At 37.6% G+C, this 21,922-nt stretch overlaps 1 protein-coding gene across 4 annotated transcripts in view; it reads left to right on the top strand.

The window, feature by feature from the left end:
• The window catches only part of Mtp (microsomal triacylglycerol transfer protein), a 278,389-nt gene that overhangs the window by 242,890 nt on the left and 13,577 nt on the right, over positions 1–21,922 (top strand). For all 4 annotated transcript variants that reach the window (XM_068373770.1, XM_068373769.1, XM_068373767.1 and 1 more), the window contains 10 exons: positions 705–854; positions 972–1,137; positions 1,431–1,576; positions 1,897–2,057; positions 2,453–2,607; positions 9,208–9,326; positions 10,272–10,484; positions 12,249–12,467; positions 15,741–15,953; positions 16,203–16,397. In XM_068373770.1, the coding sequence (XP_068229871.1) occupies positions 705–854; positions 972–1,137; positions 1,431–1,576; positions 1,897–2,057; positions 2,453–2,607; positions 9,208–9,326; positions 10,272–10,484; positions 12,249–12,467; positions 15,741–15,953; positions 16,203–16,397 (1,737 nt within the window). The remainder of the gene's footprint in view (positions 1–704; positions 855–971; positions 1,138–1,430; positions 1,577–1,896; positions 2,058–2,452; positions 2,608–9,207; positions 9,327–10,271; positions 10,485–12,248; positions 12,468–15,740; positions 15,954–16,202; positions 16,398–21,922) is intronic.

The raw sequence follows: 21,922 nt of genomic DNA, 5'->3' as shown, positions 1-21,922 counted from the left end.
TCTCCATTCTTGATTGTGTGCTTTGATCTTGCTGTTCGACTACTTTCAACTTCTACAATCACCTCTGTACTGAATGCCATTTTTGGCCTCAGGGCTTTATCATATGGCTCAAATTTTATAAAATCAGATCAAATTATGCGAGTCCACTGCTATATTATGTCTCTCTTGGATTTCAAAATACCGTCGTAAATTTTTTGCTGTATCAGTAGCTGTTACTTTATCAAATATATTTTGAAATTTTTACCCATACACTTTATGATATGGATATATATTTACGAAAGTTTTAACATTTATGAATCTAAAGTAATAAGTTCTTTGTGTATAAATATGTTTTGATCATTACCAAAATATAGGATTATATTTCAGTAATCATTTAAGTGTTAGTATATTAAGTGCTTTAGGACTAAGAAAACTGATTGTTGTGCATTTTTCCTATAATCTGGTTATTCCATAAGTCCCCACCTCACCCCATGAGGAGTTAGTGACTAGGTATTGAAGGTTTTCGTGTAAAATCATGATAATCTCAAGATCTGTTTTCTGGAAAGGATTACAGTCCCCCAGAGATAAATGCACTTGTGTGTTTCAAGTTATGTATTCCCATATGACTTGCTAAGTGTTATAGTATTGTACTGTACTATAATGTATAAACATTTTGGAGGGAGGACATCGAGAATGACAGTTGTCTGATGAAAACATTGTTTCAGCATCAAGTAAAAAATGCCAAGCAAACTGAGCTGGATGCCTCGGGGAAATGTGAGGTAACATATAAACTTATAGATTCTACTCGCGTGACAAAAATCAAGAAGAACTGCAAGACTGTAGTTCCAGTTGTATACTTCAACCACACAAGTAAGGTATGATTGAAAAGAATTAAATTTTATTCTTTAAAATAGATAATGAATGAGTGATGTTACCTGCAATATAATGTGTTGTTATCAAGCTTGGTCTTATGTTTTACATTATATTTACAGGTTCTTGGTGCCCAGGTAGACAGCCAGGCAACAACAACTTACATATTGAACCCTGATGATAAAATCCTGCAGAAAGCCACAGCCATAGAAACTCATTTCTTGCGATCTGAATTGCGTAGAAAGTCTGGTGCTGAAGTCCTAAGCAATCAGGTGCTTAGTCTTAAAAGTAAGTTTGGTTTGTCTTGCACTGTATACTGTATTCTGCAATAATAAATATTTTTGGCAGACAGACATACAGATTAAACTTTGCTACATATTTGAAGCTCTAACATGAAAAATATCACCCAACATTTAAAAAAAATCAAAGACAGAAATGCTGTATAATCCAAAGTAGAGAGTAAGCTTTTTACAATACTGTCCTGTACAAATGACACGCTCAAAATTATCTAGGTAAAAGTAAAATTCAATATCTTGTGCCTTTTATATAAATTTTTATACAAATTATTGTTTATATTTAAGGTCGTGACAAAGTTAGTACGCCAAGATACACTGGCAAGAATGAAGCAGATGCGATAGCTTCCATATCTCGGAATTTAAAGAAGTCTCTTGTTACTGGACAGCTTGCAACAAAGCCAGATGCTAAGGAGTGCATTGCTTGTAAGGCGGTAAGTTGAGAGAAAGTTGAAATGATATTCATGCTGTTTTGGTTCAAGAATATAGAACCTTCAAAGTTGTATGACATTTATTCTATATTATAAATTATCACTTAACCATAGTTCTTTATCAGGGAAGCAGTATTTGATGAATTTTCAAGTTTTTAAATTTTCAAGGCTAATGAAAATTAGTTTTTTATAAGTACAGTAGATTAGATATTGTAATTAAAACGGAAAAGCTAAATATGATATTTTTTTTAGTAGTGTACTGTTGGTACATAGTAAGTAGCAAATAATGATACATGACCTATGAATTTTTCTTTTAACTACAGTTGAAGGATTTGGTCCATAATTTCCGGAGCACTTTGGCCCCAAAGAATCTGGGCACTCAAGGTTCGGCAATTGCCTTTCTGCGACTGCTGAAGAAAGTGCGGGAGAGTGACCTTGACACGTTGAAGGCTGTGCTGAAAGATAAGAAAAACGCCAAAATATTGTAAGGATCATATTCCCAAAGGATATTCATTATAATTAAAAATGGCTTAGGACCTTATGCAATTTATAAAGGGAAAGTTAGTTGTATTGGGGAGATTAGTATGCTCCAAGTTAGGTGATGTCTGTTATTTGAATATACTGTATTTGATCAGTTTTATTATGATCAATTATGCTTGATAGTTTTTTCAAGTTGTATAAAGCAGTATTACAATGATTATTATAAGAGACTATATGCATAGTAGGCTATTTGTCATAAATTTTATTATTTTCCATTGATATTACTTTATGTTGATAAATGATCACTTTTGTATAATTATGAATATAATATTTTGTTACATAACAAAATTGTAAATTTATATTCTCCAATATTAACAAAGACATGGACTTAAATTTCAGGCCACAGCTCCTGGATATTGTGGCTGCAGCTCAAACTTTACCTGCACACAAAGCTGCAATGTCATTGGTCAAGTTCAATGGACCAATAGATAATGCTGAACGTTACCTTCTGGCTGTGTCCCTGGCTACTCACCCACCTGAGTTTATCATTAAAGGTATAGAAAGGAGATACAGTACCCATATTACATACATATATATACACCAAGGCACTTCCCCAATTTTGGGGGGTAGCCAACATCAAACAAATGAAACACAAAAGGGGACCTCTCCTCTCTACGTTCCTCCCAGCCTGACAGGGGACTCAACCGAGTTCGGCTGGTACTGCTAGAGTGCCACGGCCCACCCTCCCCCGTTATCCACCACATATGAAGCTTCATAATGCTGAATCCCCTACTGCTGCTACCTCCGCGGTCATCCAAGGCACCGGAGGAAGCAGCAGGGCTTACCGGAACTGCGTCACAATCTCTCGCCATTCATTCCTATTTCTAGCTCGCTCTCTTGCCTCTCTCACTTCTGTCCTCCTATCACTCAGAGCTTTCTTCACTCCATCCATCCACTCAAACCTTGGCCTTCCTCTTGTACTTCTCCCATCATCTCTTGCATTCATCACCTTATTTAGCAGACAGTCATTTTCCATTCAATCAACATGACCAAACCACCTCAACACATTCATATCCACTCTAGCTGCTAACTCATTTCTTACACCCGTTCTCACCCGCACTACTTCATTCCTAACCCTATCTACTCGAGATACACCAGCTATACTCCTTAGACACTTCATCTCAAACACATTCAATTTCTGTCTCTCCGTCACTTTCATTCCCCACAAGTCCTATCCATACATCACAGTTGGTACAATCACTTTCTCCTACAGAAGTCTCTTTACATTCATGCCCAACCCTCTATTTTTTACTACTCCTTTAACTGCCCCCAACATTTTCCATCCTTCATTCACTTTCTGACGCACATCTGCTTCCACTCCACCGTTTGCTGCAACAACAGACCCCAAGTACTTAAACTGATCCACCTCCTCAAGTAACTCTCCATTCAACATGACATTCAACCTCGCACCACCTTCCCTTTTCGTACATCTCATAATCTTATTCTTACCTACATTAACTCTCATCTTCCTTCTCTCACACACCCTTCCAAATTCTGTCACTAATCGGCCAAGCTTCTCTTCCGTGTCTGCAACCAGTACAGTATCATCCGCAAACAACAACTGATTTACCTCCCATTCATAGTCATTCTCGTCTACCAGTTTAAATCCTCGTCCAAGCACTCGAGTATTCACCTCTCTCACCACTCCATCAACATAAGAGTTAAACAACTACGGCGACATCACACATCCCTGTCTCAGCCCCACTCTCACTGGAAACTAATTGCTCACTTCATCTCCTATCCTAACACATGCTTTACTACCTTTGTAGAAACTTTTCACTGATTGCAACAACTTTCTGCCAACTCCATATAACCTCATCACATTCCACATTGCTTCCCTATCAACTCTATCATACGCTTTCTCCAGATCCATAAACGCAACATTCACCTCCTTACCTTTTGCTAAATATTTCTTGCATATCTGCCTAACTGTAAAAATCTGATTCATGCAACCCCTACCTCTTCTAAAACCACCCTTTACTTCTAAGATTGGATTCTCTGTTTTATCCTTAATCCTGTTAATCAGTACTCTACCATACACTTTTCCAACTACACTAAACAAACTAATACCCCCTGAATTACAACTCATGCACATCTCCCTTACCCTTATAGTGTGGCACAATACAAGCACAAACCCAATATACTACTACTATGGACAACACAAAAAACACATTAAACAATCTCACCAACCATTCAAGTACAGTCACACCCCCTACCTTCAACATCTCGGCTCTCACACCATCCATACCAGATGCTTTTCCTACTATCGTTTCATCTAGTGCTCTCCTCACTTCCTCTCTTGTAATCTCTCTCTCATTCTCATCTCCCATCACCAGCACCTCAACACCTGCAACAGCAATTATATCGGCCTTCCTATTATCCTCAACATTCACTAAACTTTCAAAATATTCCGCCCACCTTATCCTTGCCTCCTCTCCTTTTAACAACCTTCCATTTCCATCTTTCACTCTCTCTTCAATTCTTGAACCAGCCATCCTTACTCTCTTCACTTCTTTCCAAAACTTCTTATTCTCTTCATATGAGTGACCCAATCCCTGACCCCACCTCAGGTCAGCTGCCCTCTTTGCCTCACTTACCTTGCGCTTTACTTCCACATTTTTCTCTATATCTTTCATACTTCTTTACACTATTACTCAGCAGCTATTCTTCAAAAGCCCTCTTTTTCTCTTCCACTTTTACCTTTCCTCCTTCATTCTACTATTCACTGCCCTTCCTCATGCTGCCTCCAACAAACCTTTTGCCACACACATCACTTGCAACCCCAACAAATATTCTTTTACTAACTTCCTCTACTCTAAATTACCAGTTTCTCTTACTTTCACTTCGTCATATGCCATTTTCAACCTTTCTTGATATTTACTTTTTATCCCTGGTTTTGTTAGCTCTTCAACCCTCACTAGCTCTCTTTTACATCCACCTACTCTATTCCCCCACTCTTTTGCTACAGGTAATTTTCCTTCCACCAAAAAATGATCAGACATACCGTTAGCCATTACCCCTAAACACGTGCACGTCTTTCAATCTTCCAAACATACTTTTAGTTATCAACACATTATCCATTAATGCCCTTTCTACCACTCTTCCATTTGCCACTCTTACTCATGTATACTTTTTTATCTTTCTTTTTGAAAAAGCTAGAACTTATCAACATCTCTTGCTCAACACACATCTACCAGTGTCTCACCACTCTTATTTTCACCTGGTACGCCATACTTCCCAATGACACCTCCTACCTCTCCAGTGCCCACTCTAGCATTTAAGTCACCCATGACAACTACATAATCCCTCTACCCAGTCCTTCTACACACCTAGTTAATTCATTCCAGAACTCATTCCGCTCTTCTTCACTTTTCTCACAACCTGGCCCATACGCAGTGACAAAACCCCAACATTCCCTACCCAACCTAACCCTTACCCACATTAACCTAGATGATATCTCCTTCCATTCCACTACTTTACCTGTCATACATTCACTCAGCAATAAAGCCACACCATCTTTTGCTCTTCCCCTTTCAATCCCAGACACACTACCAGACATTTCACCAAACATCACTTCACCTTTCCCTTTTATTTTTGTCTCACACAAAGCCAATATATCCATCCTTCTATTCCTAAACATACTTCCAATCTCACATTTTTTCCTCTCTATTGTACTACATCCATGCACATTCAAACACCCCAAAACTAGAGTGCGGGGAGCAGTCACTCTCCTCCCAGCTCCACCTCTTTGATGTCTCACAGGATTATAATACAGGAGAGGGTGTTCCCAGCCCCCTCGTTCTGTCCCTTTTAGTCACCTCTTACGACATGCAGTGATACCTTGGTGCTATTCTAATTGTTTTTATGCCCCCTAATTGGACACGAGACCCTTGGTAATATTTTGTCGTTAGTTCCTGTAATAACATATTGGAAGAGAGACAAATGAAATTAGTTCACAGTATTCCCTTGGCTATCTTGGGTGTAACATTCCAAGTACCCCATAACTGAAAATTAGTAATGTAGATATAGAAGTCTACAATTTATTTTTTTTCAGTAACTTTATAGTTTTTCATATTCTTTTTATCTATAAATTTGTTTTATAACTTGCAAAATGACTATAGTAATTTTAATAAGAATATGAAAAATTTTAAATTTATATCTCGGAAACCTGTAATACAAAGAGGAGCAAGTCATATACAGTACAGTATATTTACATGTATATTTGTAATAGCAAAATGTTGGAAAATAGTTATAGCCTTTCTGTTTTATGTATATGTATTTAATGTCCAAGTGGAGTAAATAAGTTTTTGATGCCGAGGTATTCTTCATGTAATGGGACAAAAGTTGTATCTTGAAGACTGACCTGCAAACTACTTTACTGTACTATGTAACACTGGTACACTTCTGACTTTAGTTTGTAGTTTTGTTCAAGTCTTCTCGTCGTCATAGATCTTAAGTTCATGTGTGACATGCTAATTTACTGGGAAGCCACAGTCTGTTTTCATTTACCATTTTTGGAAGTCTTGGAAAAGGCATTAATGGACGAGTTGATAACAAGGATGTTTGGAAGATGGAAAGATGTGCACGCGTTGTTAGGGGTATGGCCAACAGTATGTCCGATCAATTTTTGGTTGAAGGAAAATTAGTTGTGGCAAGAGAGTGGGGGGATGTAAATGGGTGGCAATGATGGTTGAAGAGTTGAAAAAACCAGAGGTAAAAGTGAGTATCAAGAAAAATTGGAAATGAGATATGACATAGGGAATGTGAGAGAAATTGGTTATCTAGAGGAGGAGTGGAAGTTGTTAAAAGAAAATTTTGTTGGGATTGCAAGTGATTTATGTGACAAGAGGATTGTGGGAGGCAGCAAAAGGAAGGGTACTGAATGGTGGAATTAAGGAGTCAAGATGAAAGTGGAAGAGAAAAAGAGGGCATTTGAAGAATGGCTGCAAATAGTTTAAAGAAGTATAAAGGATATAGAGAGAAAAATGTGGATGTAAAATATAAGGTAGCCAAGGTAAAGAGGGGGTCAGGGATTGTTTCATTTGTATGAAGTGAGTAAGAAGTAAATTTGGAAAGAAGTAAAGAGAGTAAGGAAGGATTGATAGACAATTGAAGAGACGGTAAAAGATAAAAATGGAGAGTTTTTGAAAGGAGAGGAGGCAAGGAAAATGTGGGCTGAATGTTTTGAAAGGTTGCTGAATGTTGAGGATAATAGGGATGCAGATATGATATCTGTTGCAGGTGTTGAGATGCCTGTGATGGGAAATGAAAGGAGAGAGATTACAAAAGAGGAAGTGAAGGGAGAACTAGATGAAATGAGAACAGGAAAAGCATCTGGGTTGGATGGTTGGCGAGATTGTTTGGTATATTTTGTTGTCAATGGTACCAGTGTGCGTGTATTGTTCCGTTATACAAAGGTAAAGGAAATGTGCTTGACTGGTGTAATTCAAAGGGTATTAGTTTGTTGAGCGTGGTTGGAAAAGTGTATGGTAGAGTGCTAATTAATAGGATTAAGGATTAAACAGAGGATGCAATCTTAGAAGTACAGGTTGGTTTAAGAAGAGGTAGGGGATGTATGGATTAGATTTTTACAGTTTGACAGGTATGCGAGAAATATTTAGCTAAAGGCAAGGTGGTGTATGTTGCATTTATGGATCTAGAGAAAGCTAATGATAGACTTGAAAGGGAGGCAATGTGGAATGTGATAAGGTTACAGTATATGGAATTGGTAAAAGGTTGTTGAAAGTAGGGAAGAGATTTTACTTAGGTAGTTAAGCGTGTTAGGATAGAACGTGAGGTGAGCGATTGGTTTCCAGTGAGATTGGGGCTGAAACGGACGTGTGATGTCGCGACGGTGGTTCAATTTTTTTTGATGGAGATGCGAGAGAGGTGAGTGCTCAAGTACTTGGTCGAGATTGAAAGTGATAGACGAGTGATCATGTGTGGGAGGTGAATCAATTGTTGTTTGCGGATGATACTGTACAGTAGGATGTACAAGAGAAGGAAGTTGAGAGTTAATTGTGGGTAAGTCGGGTTATGAGATCCACAAGAAGGGAGGGTGGTGCTAGGTTGAATATCATATTGAATGGAAAGTTACTTGAAGTAGATCAGTTTAAGTACTTGGGGTCTCATTGCTGCAATTTGAGAAGTTTAAGCAGATCTATGTCAGAGAGTGAATGAAGGATGTAAAGTGTGTGGGGAAGTGAAGGAAGTGGTTAAAGAACAGAGGTTAGGAAAGAATTTAAGAGAGATCATTATGAGAAATTGATTATACCAACTGTGATGTATGATCAGAGTTGTGGGGAATGAAAGTGATGAGGAGGCAGAAATTGAATGTGTTAGAGATGAAGTGTCTGAGAAGTATGGCTGATGTATCTCTCTTAGATATTGTTAGGAATGAAGTAGCGAGGGTTAGAACATGTTTAAGAAATGATTTAGCAGCTAGAGGGAATATAAATGTTGAAGTGTTTTTGTCATGTAGAGAGAATAGGAAAGGGCTGTCTGCTGATGGTGATGAATGGAATTGTTGATGGGAGAAGGAAGAGGAAAGCCAAGGTTTGGGTGGATTAATGGAGTGAAGAAAGCTCTAGGTGATAGGAGGGTAGATGTGAGAGGCAAAAGATGTGCAAAAAGTAGGAATGAATGGCGAGCAATTGTGATGCAGTTCCGGTAGGCTCTGCTGCTTCCTCAGGTTGCCTTGGTGACAGCTGAGGTAACAGAGTAGGAGATTTAGCATTTGAAGCTTAATTTGTGAAGGATAGTGGGGAAGGGTGGGCTATGGCACTCTAACAGTACCAACCAGACTCTGCTGAATCCCTTGTCAGAGTGGAAGGAACAAAGACAAAAAAAAAAAAAGACAAAAAAATTTCATGTTGGCTTCCCCCCCATAATTTGGGGAAGTGCCATAGTATATAGATAGATTTTTGCCATTAACTACTCGGTATCTCTTTTTAGAATTATGGAATACTCTTATACATACAAAAACATGTTGGTAGATATTGTAATGCAATTTATACTATTGTTTTAGCAAAAGAAAATAGAATTATTTAGAATTAAAGCTAACAATGTTTTGTATGCATTGTTTTTATTTTCAGATATTCTGTCTCTTGCGAAGAAAGGACACAATAATGACAAATTGTATGAGACCATGGTACTTACATTGTCTTCATTGAGCCATACTTTCTGCAAGATTGGCACTAATTGCAAGAAACCAGTGAGTACTCAACATTTTTCCTTGTTTTCAAACTGATAAACGTAGCATTATTTATAGTTTAGCCTTGGTTTACCTTGGTGGTATTGTTAAGCTCTCTTATAAGAGTATTTTTATTTAATGTTTCCCATTGGTTTTTGTTATTGAATAGTGTGTCATAGATATCTTAGTTTATTCACCCAAGACTTTAAGAATTGAAAATGGTAAATTCAATAGCTAATTACTGTATTTACCTTTCATATCAAGGATATCTATTACTGTATTTTTACTATTTAAGATTAGTTTTTCAGTTTTAGATGGTGCCATAGCCTCTATGCCATATCGTTTAACTTTCTTGGGTTAGAGTTCTTTTACTTCAAGTGTATACTATAACACTTATTCTGTCAATTTTCCTCTTTTAACCTATTGGGTAGGCCTAATGGACTAATCAAGGATGGTTGCTTAGTTATTAAGAGGTTGCCTTATCTCTCTCTCCTTATTTTCTTTATCTTAATCTTTAGTCTTCCTTTTCAAAACTACCATTGCTCTGTATATCCTGTAGTCAAATTCATATTTTTAAACAAGACTTACCTGGTAGTTATATATATATCGCTTACGTCTCTGACGTAAGCTTTATATATAACTACCAGGTAAGTATGTTCAAAAATTTATTTTATAATGAAAATAACATTTATAAGAAGTTTCTTCCTGTATATTCCTTTTTTTTCCTGGTATTGGGCTACTTCTCCAGTTGTAGTCCTTGCACTTGTAACATTCTACTTTTGCAACTATGGTTGCATCTTGGTTTATGATGATGAAAATGATAATAATAATGATAATAATAATGATGATGATGACAATAATGATGATTTAGAAATAAGTAAAGTTATCATGCAAGATATCTTTAGTGGGTATCTATTACTTAATCAAAAACTGCTGTATTTATTAGACTTTGAAATTTAATTTCAGATAATGTCAGAAGTAAGGAAGTTTATTGTGGACAGCCTGGATGCCTGCACTACAGAGTCTTGTAAACTTATATTTATCCGTGGTCTTAAAAACCTGCGAATGGCTAATACAGTAGATGTACTTTTAGATCATGCCTCTGGGAAAGAGCACAAACCAGCAGTTTATGCTATGAGGGCTTTGCAGACAATGCCTGAAAGCTTCATAACTGAGAAGGTAATTGAAAATTTAAGTTAGCTTCATTATTTGAGTAATTTTGATATATAAATGAAAAGCATTTTATTTTTATACATCCTTTTTATTTTTTTTAGCATGCCATGTATAAGAAAATCTTTAAACCTAAATAGAGAATGTATTTTTCAAGCTAGCATGGTCGTCATTTATTGATAAGAACTATATTGGTTTTCTGATTATCAAGAATTTCCAATAGAAGTTTTGAAGAGCAAAAAATTTTGTTTGCTTGTCAGTCAGAATCTCGGTCATTATTTCAAGATGGTGTGCCCTCTTTACATTGAAGGAAAAAGGTCTAGAAATTTCTGATATTAGGGATATCTATGTTATATTTGTAGATATGTTGCTGGTGGTGGATTTTTTTAATCCTCTGAAATTTTATCATCGCCTGGATGTTATAGAACAATACTCTTGCTGTGCAATATTAAAGAATAAGGTTGTGATTGTCTAGTTTTGGACTGCTAGTGGTATGACCTTCAAGAACAAAGGCTATGAACAAGAGCGAAGTTTATTGCTCAAGCAATTAAGCGTAAAGAGGTAAGGTAGTGATGTAAAGGAAGATAAGCATCAAGCTCTCGGTTTGAGGGCTATCATTATGTCAAGATGTCCCAGAGCTTCATATGTGTTCATCAACTAATTTTGTGCTTTGAAGAGGAAACATCCTGACTAGAGAGAATTCATAGCTAACCATAGATAGTTTTTGTTGGTTTAATGCAAGTAGAGAAGTGACAGTTGCAGTAAATTTACAGTTGTGAATATGAGAGTTGTAGAGGAATCTCTTGATCAGTTTTAGGAAACTACCAGCACCTTGGCCCCATTGAGGGCTAATGCCATGGTGCACCTCATGGGATGTAATAGCATAAATGAGGAATTTTTGCTGTGTCCCCCTAACCCCTAGCTGGTACCACCATTATTTAGAATTCTCCCTTCCGTGCATTCTTGCTTTCTTTTGTTCTATCTGGAATCTAATGCCACTCAACTTTTAATCCATATTGCAGTTGTAGGGTTTTACCCAAGTTGCACATCTGCAATAAATGGCCCCACAGCCCTCAACCATTAGGATTAAGTTTTATAAAACAAACCAGCAGCCTGAAATTATATTTAGTTGGAGCACAAGCTTGCATTATTATAACTTGAAGTTAAAAGCTTTGTCTTTGCAAGGTTGTAAAAGAGAAGTTAGCTGTTCTTGGTCACAATTCAGTGATAGATATTGCAAAGAAATCTTTCATAGTGTTTTATGTATAAAATATTTTTTTATTTACTAATGAATCCTATTGTAGTGTCTGAAAGTGCATGCATAGGAATTCTAACTAAACCTGTAATTGTTCTTTTGTCATTCTCTGTAGTGAATGGAGAATGGTCTGACACACTCATACCTAATTTTAATGGTATTTTTTATGATATTTTTACTGCACCTTGTGCTGGGAGTAGGGTAAAATGGCCCTTCTCCATGTGGAATGCAATTACAATCTATTGTATTGATTTGTAGGGGTTATACTTTACTACCTATTGAGAGTGAACATTTCTTTTTTGAGAAGTTTCTTTAAAGTATTCTTCCTGATTATGACTTTGTGTAGAACTTGGTATATAGTTTAGATATTTCTTTTATTTGTATGATTTAAGTAAGTATTTATTTTATTCTAAGTACAATATAGCATTGTATTTAATGAAGCTAATAAAATTTCACAAAGCAAAACTGTGTGTACTAATTCTACTTTCATCAGGTTCATATATATTATTTTCTTACAGATACTGAAGAAACTAGAGAGAGTCTTTTTGCAGCTTGACCGTCAGTATGATTCAAGTGTCAGAATAATGGCAGTAGACATTCTATTGCAGCATCACCCTAGTGATGAGCTTCTTGAAGACATACTTAGCAGCATGTCCTTCCAGGATACCAAAGAACTTAACACAGTGTTATTAGGCAGAATAAGGGACCTGGCCAACAGTAATCCCCACATTGAACAGGTAATACTATTTCCTCAACCGAAAATTTATATTGGTAATTTTGGATATGGTAAAGTTTCATAGTATTTTATGTACTTCTCCATACAGTATTTTGATGTTTACCATCTTTGGTGCTGTATTTAAAATTTACTTGAAAACCCATCAGGGTAGAATAACCAAACTATAAATGGTAAAATTATATACATCATCATCATCTCCTCTGACTACCATTGATGCAAAGGTCCTCTGTTAGATTTCGCCAGCTCTCTCTATCTTGAGCTTTTAATTCAATACTTCTCCATTCATCATCTACCTCACACTTCATAGTCCTCAGCCATATAGGCCTGGGTCTTCCAACTCTTCTAGTGCCTTGTGGAGCCCAATTAAATGTTGGGTGAACTAATCTCTCTTGGGAGTGCAAAGAACATGCCCAAACCATCTCAATCTACCCCTCACCACGATCTCGTCCATATGTGGCACTCGAGTAATCTCTCTCGTAGTTTCATTTATATTCCTGTCCTGCCATTGAACTCCTAATATTCTTCTGAGGGCATTGTTCTCAAATCTATAAAAGCTGTTGGATATCGACTCCTTGTCATTCCGTTGGATAGTTGGTAGTGTATTAAAGCCAACACTTCTTGTTGGCACGGGCCTTTCCCTTGGTCGGCCCGTAGTGTCATACCGTAACTCATGTCCATGCAGTAACACAGATCTCGCTAAACTGATATAAACCCTGATTTTTATATGTAAGTTCAGGCAATTTTTTTTTTTAATCTTTCATGAAAATCCAATTCTAAAGACCCTATATTAGAAATCATAGTTCCTAAATATTTAAATGATTCGACCTCATTAATCCTTTCTCCTTTCAATGATATTTCATCTTCCATTGCATATTCTGCTTTCATCATCTCTGTCTTTCTTCTGTTTGTCTTGAGTCCAACCTCCGTGATATTTCATGGATTCCGGTAAGCAAGCATTGCAAATCCTGTGGTGTTCTGCTAATGAGGACAGCATCATCAGTGTGCTCTAGGTTAGCTAATTTCTTATTACCAGTCCAGTCCAATCCTTCTCTGTCCCTAAATGTTCCATGCATTACAAACTCTGAAGATAAACAACATGGGTGACAACACATTCCCATTGAATACTCCACTGTTCACCGGAAATTCATTTGATAGGACTCCACTAACATTAACTTTGCTCTTACTATGCTATGAACAGTTAATCAAATAAGATGGACCTCCTCAGTCTTTCTCTCTAGTCTCTTTAGAATAAGTATACATTATATTTTCATGACAACTGATGTAAATGTGATGCCTCTGTAATTATTACAATCAGTCAGATCTTTTTTGTTTTTTTCACCTACACACTTGGGTCCCATTCATCAGGTTTTGCCTTTTCATGCCGCATTCTACAAAATAATCCTGTAAGTATTGTGGGAATTGCTTCATTTTCAGCCAATATCATCTCTGCAGTTATTCCATCATATCCAAGGCTTTCCATCTCTAGGGATTTTTTAATGATAGCTTTGCCTTGAAACAATGAATTCATTCATGGGCACATCAAGGTCTTCCACAGCTTCAGGTATATCAATCAAATTATTGCCTTCATATATCCTTTTCATAACCTCACTAAAGTGTACCATCCAATGTTGTCTGTCTTCAGCTTTTGTTTTATGGGTATGTGCTACTTCTTTGCCCCTGTAGATATTTCATTGATAATTCTCTGAGTAATTCTTACATCATAGCCACTCCCTGAATTCATAACTTTGTCTGCCTCATCTGCTTTCTCTCTAAAAATATTTTCTCCAATCATTTCTGGCTTTTTGTTTGACCTCGCTATCAATACTGGAATATTTAGCATACTTTACCTTATAATTTTCTTAACTTCCTCAAAAACTTTCAACAATCAATTTCTGTCTTTGTCTCTCTCTCTCTCTCTTTTATTTTTTTATAGTATCCCTGGCACCATTTAATATCCATGGCTTTCTCCTTTTAACTACATTCAGTTGCAAATGTTTCTTTATGCTCATGTTCTAGGAGCTTAGTTGTATCAAACCTAGGTATTCTATCTACATTGTTAGGTGCTTTGTTTTAATTTCAGTGTGGCAATGATAAGCTGGTGATCACTACTAATATATGCACCTCTATAGCTTCCTACATTTCTCAGTCCCCCTCTCTCTTTATTAATGGTTATGTGATCTATTTGATTTTTGTAATTGCCATATGGTGAAGTCCATGTATATTTGTTGATGTCCTTGTGCTGGAAAGAGTACCTCCAATAACAAGATTGTTTGTTGAACAAAAACTTTAAAATGTGCTTTATTCTTAGAACAGCTATAGTTTGAGTACAACTCTTTGACTTTGAGGAGTTAGATAAGGTTGCAAAAATGTATGAATTATTTGCCATCTCAGTAAACTTATTAAAATTCAGTGTGCCCTTAAAACGCTGTTAGGTATGGCGTTGTAATAACATTTTCTCTTATTCAAATGTATACATCATGGAGTGAGTTATCTAGAACATAAGACAAAATTAAGATATTAAGCTCATAAAGTCTTGCTTGCTACTATAAAGTTAAAATGAGAAATCCTCTAGTATATAAAATAAAATGTAATTGTTTATTGACTATGAATAAGAAAACTGTCTTTTGCTTGAATAAGAAAATACTGTATATACCCATTACAGGTCACTTATCACCAAATCTCAAAAACCCTGAATTGATTAATTAAAGTATACACTTTAAAATTTTGAAAAACAATAGGGATGCTAGACTAACTATTCCTTGATATTCAGCTAGTGCCATAAACTGTCATTATAGCCCAGAGACGATTGCTCTCTCTCTCTCTCTCTCTCTCTCTCTCTCTCTCTCTCTCTCTCTCTCTCTCTCTCTCTCTCTCTCTCTCTCTCTCTCTCTCTCTCTCTCTCTCTGGGGAGAAGCGGGGTCATACGAGAGCAGTTGACAGTAAAGACTTCTTACAAGGAGACCTTCTAATAGCACTATTTCATGTGCCCCATACTGTTTACAGTAATGTGACCTAACTAGTAGTCTTCCAAACCAGCTATATTACTTTTTCCCTTGCTTTACTCATTTCCATTGCTCTACCTCATTGTCTTTAACTTTACTTGGTTGCATTTCAGTTTTCTTAACCCAAATTTCTTGAGTTATCTATTTGAAAGCCTTTCAATTTGACTTGATTTTCTGATCTACTTTATATTTCAGAGACATTTATTTATAATGTGGATAAAATGAACTTAGTTGAAAATTTTTCTTGCTAAAGTTCTAAATCTGTTTTTCAGTTGCTCAAGAAAACATTGAAGATTTCAGAGTTTAACAACTACCACATATTAGCTCAAGGAGGTTTGTCCTCGGCGTTTTCACGATCGTTAGCAGAAAGTGAGAATGTCAACTCTTCATTTAGTAATATCTTGGAGATCAGTGGTGGGCTGCTTAAGAGGTCAACTGTTGATGTTTTTGTTGATGGTCAAGATTCCAGAATGAGGTTACTGTCAGTAAGTATAATGTCATATAGTACTTGGTGCTTAGTATTCTGTTAGTATTCTCATGTCAGTCTCTCCTCAACCTGGGAAGTTATTGGTAACTATAGGAATTTAATATTGAAAAAGATATGTTTCATAAACATTATAATTGTACAGTAATCACTGTTATGATGAAATCACTATTGTTACTTCACATGCACCTTTTTTTACTTCTAAATTATTCAAAAGAGAGTAATAATTTTTAAAAAATTAAATCAACAGATAGGTATATTTGCTGGTGGGCTGTCCATGTTTGGGGGCGATGAGGCAGTCGATGATGGAGAGGAAGCTAATGCTGGCATCGAATTAGCGCTCTTAGATACCCAGCTTCGTCCTTTCATCTTCTTCACTGGACAAGGTGAATTGATGGGCCATGTTTGGTCTGGCACGGGTTCTGAAAGAACAACTGCATTGCAAGTAAGTTTTAATTCTTCAGGATGTGTTTAGTTATTAAGTTTTTGGTTTAAATATAAAACTTACCCGCTGGTTATTAAGTTTTTTTTTTAATATAAAACTTACCCGCTGGTTATATGATGGCTAAAGTCCCTGACGCCTCGGCAGGAAATTCAAAATCTCGCGCGCGGCTTAGCGCAGATATGCCAGGTGTACCCCAGCGCCCTCGCAGTACTACAGGTAGAACTATACTCGACTAATTCAGATTTTTCCTGCTGGCCATAGCTTGCTGTTCTATTGGAAATTCTCTCTCGTTTTCTTACTCTGTGTGGACGTTATTTGTTGATGTGTTAACGTTTTTGAGTTTTGGCTTTCGCATATTTGTTTTATTTGATCTGTGATCACGTATTTATAACTTAAAAGGTAGGGTTAAAAGGTTTTTCAACCTACAGTATTTTAAACCTCACGAAAGCATAGGGGCGAAATGTAAACATTTCGTCCATTGATGACGTCACAGCCTCTTCCGTAGGCTAAAAGTCTGTCTTGCTTTTTACAAAGAATATAAGTGAATACTGTATGCTTTTAAAGTATTAAGTTATAAATTAAATTAAAAGAATTATTTTGAGAAACTTTTATCCTTTTAATAGTTTTCTTTAGATAATCTTCGATCTGTTTGCAAAGATTAACTAGCGTTCAGTTTATTTTTGTTACGCAGTAGTCAGTATTGTTATGATATTACAATATTTTGTAGCGTTTTTATGAATAGTACATTCTCCTTACTTCTCAAGTTTTAAGTTGTACTATATAAAAGGAACATTTTATTTTGCATTTAATTGGTCCTTTCAGTATTTTTCCTTAGTCAGAGATTAAAGGAAGTTACAGTTCAGTTTATTTTATACGATGCAGTATTCTTTACAACCGATGTAGCGCACGATTCTATGTATCGTTGTTGCCTTGGTGGTTTTTTGAATACTAAAATTGTTCGTATATTATTTATAAATGTTCCAATGGTGCGAGTGATGATTCGTCTTTTATTGGAACCCCTTAATTTAAGGGTTTATTTTAATTTATAAATATATCTATTAAGGTAATATTTGATATTTAATATTTTGTTACATTTATATGGGATTCGGTACTTTTGCATTCCCATTCAAACAGTATAAACAGACTATTGTTCAGTGACAAAATTATAAGTCTCTCCCTACGGAGTTCATTTCGTTTGAGAGAGCGTATACTTTGGTTTTCAGGTAATTATGAAACTATCTTTGTGCCAAAGAGTTAAGTGAAAATTTTTTAGTGATAAATTGTGCAGTGAATGTTATTCAGTGGAGAGCGCTTCTATTCGGACCTGTCGTTATCCTAGCCTTAGACCTCTGTCGAGCTCCCGGACCCAGGGGAGAAGTTAAGTCGAACGGCAAAAGGAATCGAGAGGGTAACCAGGCGTTACAGTCTTTTAAGACCCGAACTGAAGTCCTCTCGAGCGTTTTCTGTCGATCACCAGAACACTCGCCCTCGCTATAGATAAAGCGAGGTATTAGTGTTTTCAAAGGCGCTAAGCTGAAAACAAAATTAGATTCGTTCTGCGTGTGTTACATTTCATGCGGCGCGGACGCAGTGCCGCCACCTCCACCTGATGGGTGTCGTTTATGCACAGCCTGCCGTTAACAATGCGGTTGGGTGTCTCGATTCCAGTATTTGACACGGTCACACAGGCGACGTGTCTTTAACGGTGAGGACTCGTTGTCGCACAGGCGGCCTACCTACCGCAATGTTCAATGGTGGGAGAAAGTGGATGCATTACTTTGATTACAGTGGTACCTCTGTATACGAATTTAATCCGTTCCACAACCGACTTCGGATGTAGAAAATGTTCGGATGTCGAAACGAATTTTCCCATAAGAATACATTGAAATAGGAATAATCCGTGGTTGAGCCCAAAAACCTATGATAACTTCTTAATAAACTACTACACATAATTTCCCATGAGAATAATGCACACTAAATTAGATAATAGACATGTAAAAAAGAATTATCAAAAAATGATAAATAAGAAACTGGTTTTTAGCGTCACTTTACCTTAGAAAGTCTAGCGCAGGTGTTGTTGGTCTTGCTACGCAGAGAGGAGACGGACGGGTGGCGAGGAGGTAGAGAGGTTAACTACGATAAATGTACACTACTGTAATTTATTCTAACTTACACTAAGTGAACTTTAACATAACTTAGCTTATTTTTTTTTTTTATTTTTATATTTTATATTTTTTTTTACATTTTCTTTTTTTCTTTTTGATGATTAATTTTAATCACTTTCACTCTCTACACATAAAATTGATTGAATTATTTCCTCTTCACTCTTTGCTGTTTTCTTTGAACCACTTCCTTCCTCTTCATCACGAGTTCGCTTCGTAGTTTTTTAAAGAAGCTATCGATAGAAAGTTGCTTGGTACAGCTTTTCAGAATGTTTCGAAAATAAGTTAGGGAAACATCATCAAACTGCGCAACTACACGACAAACCTGCAATTCTTTGGATGGTATTTGTCGATGAAGTCGACAACGTCTTGATATTTTCCTAACACCTCTTTTATTTGCGCCAAACCTATTGCAAGTTCACTCATACGGACGCCACGCTCATGCTTTTCAATAATTCCTTGCTTTACTTCTAAAGAAAGCATTCCCTTATTCCTTTTCTCACCACTACCGATGCCACTTGCAAAACTAAGCCTTTTAGGACCCATGATTTACGTAAAATACCGTAAAAGGATGAACGTAAAAAATCACGATTAAACACAGTTAATAGCAGAACGCACAGGGCACAACCACACGAAGCCAACGAGAACAGAGGAATGTCCCAAGCCACGCTAATTGAGGGTCCCTCCGAGGTCGAAGTGCTGCCTTCTATCGGCGGGAATAAAAAACACATCAGGCGCTATGAGCACCGACTACGCATACAAGTATTGTTTACTTCGGGTGTCGAAAAAAACATAAGGGTGTAGAGTAGGAACGTGTTCGAATTGTACTTCGCGTGTCGAAAAATTCGGATACAACTGGTACGACGAAAATTGCTTACTTCGTGTCGAAATAAAATTCGAGTGTAGAGTAAAAAATTTGCTCGAATTTTACTTCGGATGTTGGAAAATTCGGATGTAGATACGTTCGGATGTAGAGGTTCCACTGTACCTGGTCAACGCAAACAGACTGCTCATAGCGCCTAGTATCAGTCTATCCAGACGCGCCGATGTTCGCCAGGCAGTAGAGCTGGCGAAGCGTCATCGGAACGGTGCAGCAACGGAAACGAAACGTCAACGGAATGGAGCGAAGCGCCACGTCAGTGTGGACGCTTCAGTGTCAGTGTGGACGCTTCGGCGTCAGTGTGGACGCTTTGTGTCAGTATGGACGCTTCAGCGTCATTATGGACGCTTCAGCGTCAGTATGGACGCTTCAGCGCCAGTGCAGACGCTTCAGCGCCAGTGTGGACGCTTCAGCATCACTGTGTACGCTTCAGCGTCGGGGTGGACGCTTCGCTACCTATGACAATAGACTTTGATGTCTACCTGACCATGACCGTCTAGTGTTTAGTTATTGTTGCTCCAGGCGCTATATTAAGAAATAAATCTTAACTAGAAAGATATTATATTTTTGGACCAAGGCCTGCTGGGCTAACTCTTGGTTGGGAGAACTAGAATTAAAACCTCTAAGTATTGAGGACTTAATTCAGAATCATAAGGAGTGGATTCCTAAGAATCAAGACTTCTCTTCCTAGGATAGAGATTGTAAAAGGAAGGGAATAACTTTCAGAAACTCATGAGAATTTTTCTGAAGAGTTTCCCTCATATTTTTTACCTGCTACTCTTCGTTCCGACTTCAGAGTTTGTGCTAGTTGAGTTGATGGTGTCGCTATTTATTTTATTTTATTTTTAGTACTAGCCAGCTACAACCCTAGTAAGGAAAGCAAGATGCTTTAACCCAAAAGGCTCCTTTAGGGAACGATGGCCCAGTAAATTAATGGTAAAATAAATAAATAAATTAACATTAAATCATTCTCAGAAAAATAACGAACCTTACTGTAGAAATTGATGCAGCGCTTGTAGCTGCAACAACAGAAAGGGCATTAAGGCCTTTGAGAATAGAACGTAAAAGTATATCTCCCATCACGGGCAGATCTTTTATGATTTAATGTATTATGTTTTTAAACCGCTCTTGTTAGTGACTCGTAAACATAGCGCAGTGCTCTGGAGGAGGTGTTTGTTCATGTTCACCTTGCCCCTAGTCCTATACCTCTTCCTTACATTCCAACCCTTGGGAGAAGGAAGGTCGATAGGCTGAAGTGCTTCGCGGACCTTGTGCATTAAGCGTTTGTTCCGCCGAGCGATATTGTTGATGTAGTCTAAGACGTTCCTTCTCCACTTTGGAATGATGAAGTAATGCTCTTTTCTTCGCCTACAATTGTCGAGCTATGACATCACAACCATGTGACATAGTATCTTGAAAAGAGCAAAGTTGGAATGACTTGAAGCGATCAGTTCATCATCGCTATGGTATGGATATTGCAACTGTTTTCTGCGTACTGTATTAGAATGCAGTTCCCTGACGAGAATGACTTTCTACGTTTTCCCTGTCTACCAGACTAGGAAGTTACTCATCGTGTAGGCACGCGAACAGAACTTACCCTCGCAGCAGGCGTGTTTTGATGCTTAAACAGGAAGCAATCGAGTGTGTTTTTTCTTCCGCGAGAGAAGCGGAAGTCAGACAAGTCACATACAATCCTAGCTCTTGCTCTGGAATCTGACGCACTTTCAGGGAGGATAGATTTTGTCCTCATCGAAGGACGCAAAACCTAGACTTGGTAGTCACCAATCAATATGTCCAAAACCTTTCAGGAGTCGTATGTTTTCTAATAACTTATCCTGCAGTATCTAATGTTCGCCGGAAGTTTTTTCTTTTCGGAAGAAGGCGACGTGTCAGCACCAGAATTGTGTAAGAGACACAGTTCTTTGGGGGAAAAGGTGCTCCGTTTGCTTCTGTTCACACTTCTTCTCCTCCCCCAGTTTGGGGAAATGTCTATTACTTTCTTCTGAGGTCTAGCGACTACTGTTGATGGTATGCCACAGCATTGGATACGTTCAGTTCGCGCACAAGGCGCGCTTGAAATGTCATAGGGACTCTCCCAGGTCGCTCTCAGGACTGCGGTTGATGTTCTCTCCCGGCCTTCGCCCACGCTTGAGTTGGCGCACTCGCTACCCCCGCGAGTGTAGATTTGGTCTGAGCTAAAAGAGGTCTATTCCATCTGTGTTTAGCGTTTACAATTCTCGGGGTGGAGAAAATTTTCTCCTAAAAGAGTCGAAGGACTACCATAGATCAAAGAAATGTTTTCCGATTAGTGTCAGAAGGCATAGTTCTCCTATGCTTAGTAACGCTTCCTCGCAGAGATATGCTCGTGTTACGAGAAGCGTTAGAGCGGGTGCTTGTAGCAGTCTGGTCTCTCTCTTACGGCAGACGTCACGCAGACACAGACGCAAGTTGTGGTCTCTCCCTCACGCAGTCACAGACGCAGA

The sequence above is a fragment of the Palaemon carinicauda genome, chromosome 5, assembly GCF_036898095.1.
Source record: "Palaemon carinicauda isolate YSFRI2023 chromosome 5, ASM3689809v2, whole genome shotgun sequence".
NCBI classification, from domain to species: Eukaryota; Metazoa; Arthropoda; class Malacostraca; order Decapoda; family Palaemonidae; genus Palaemon; species Palaemon carinicauda.
The sequence above is the reverse complement of the archived record's forward strand: the minus strand, read 5'-3'. Positions and strand labels throughout refer to the sequence as shown.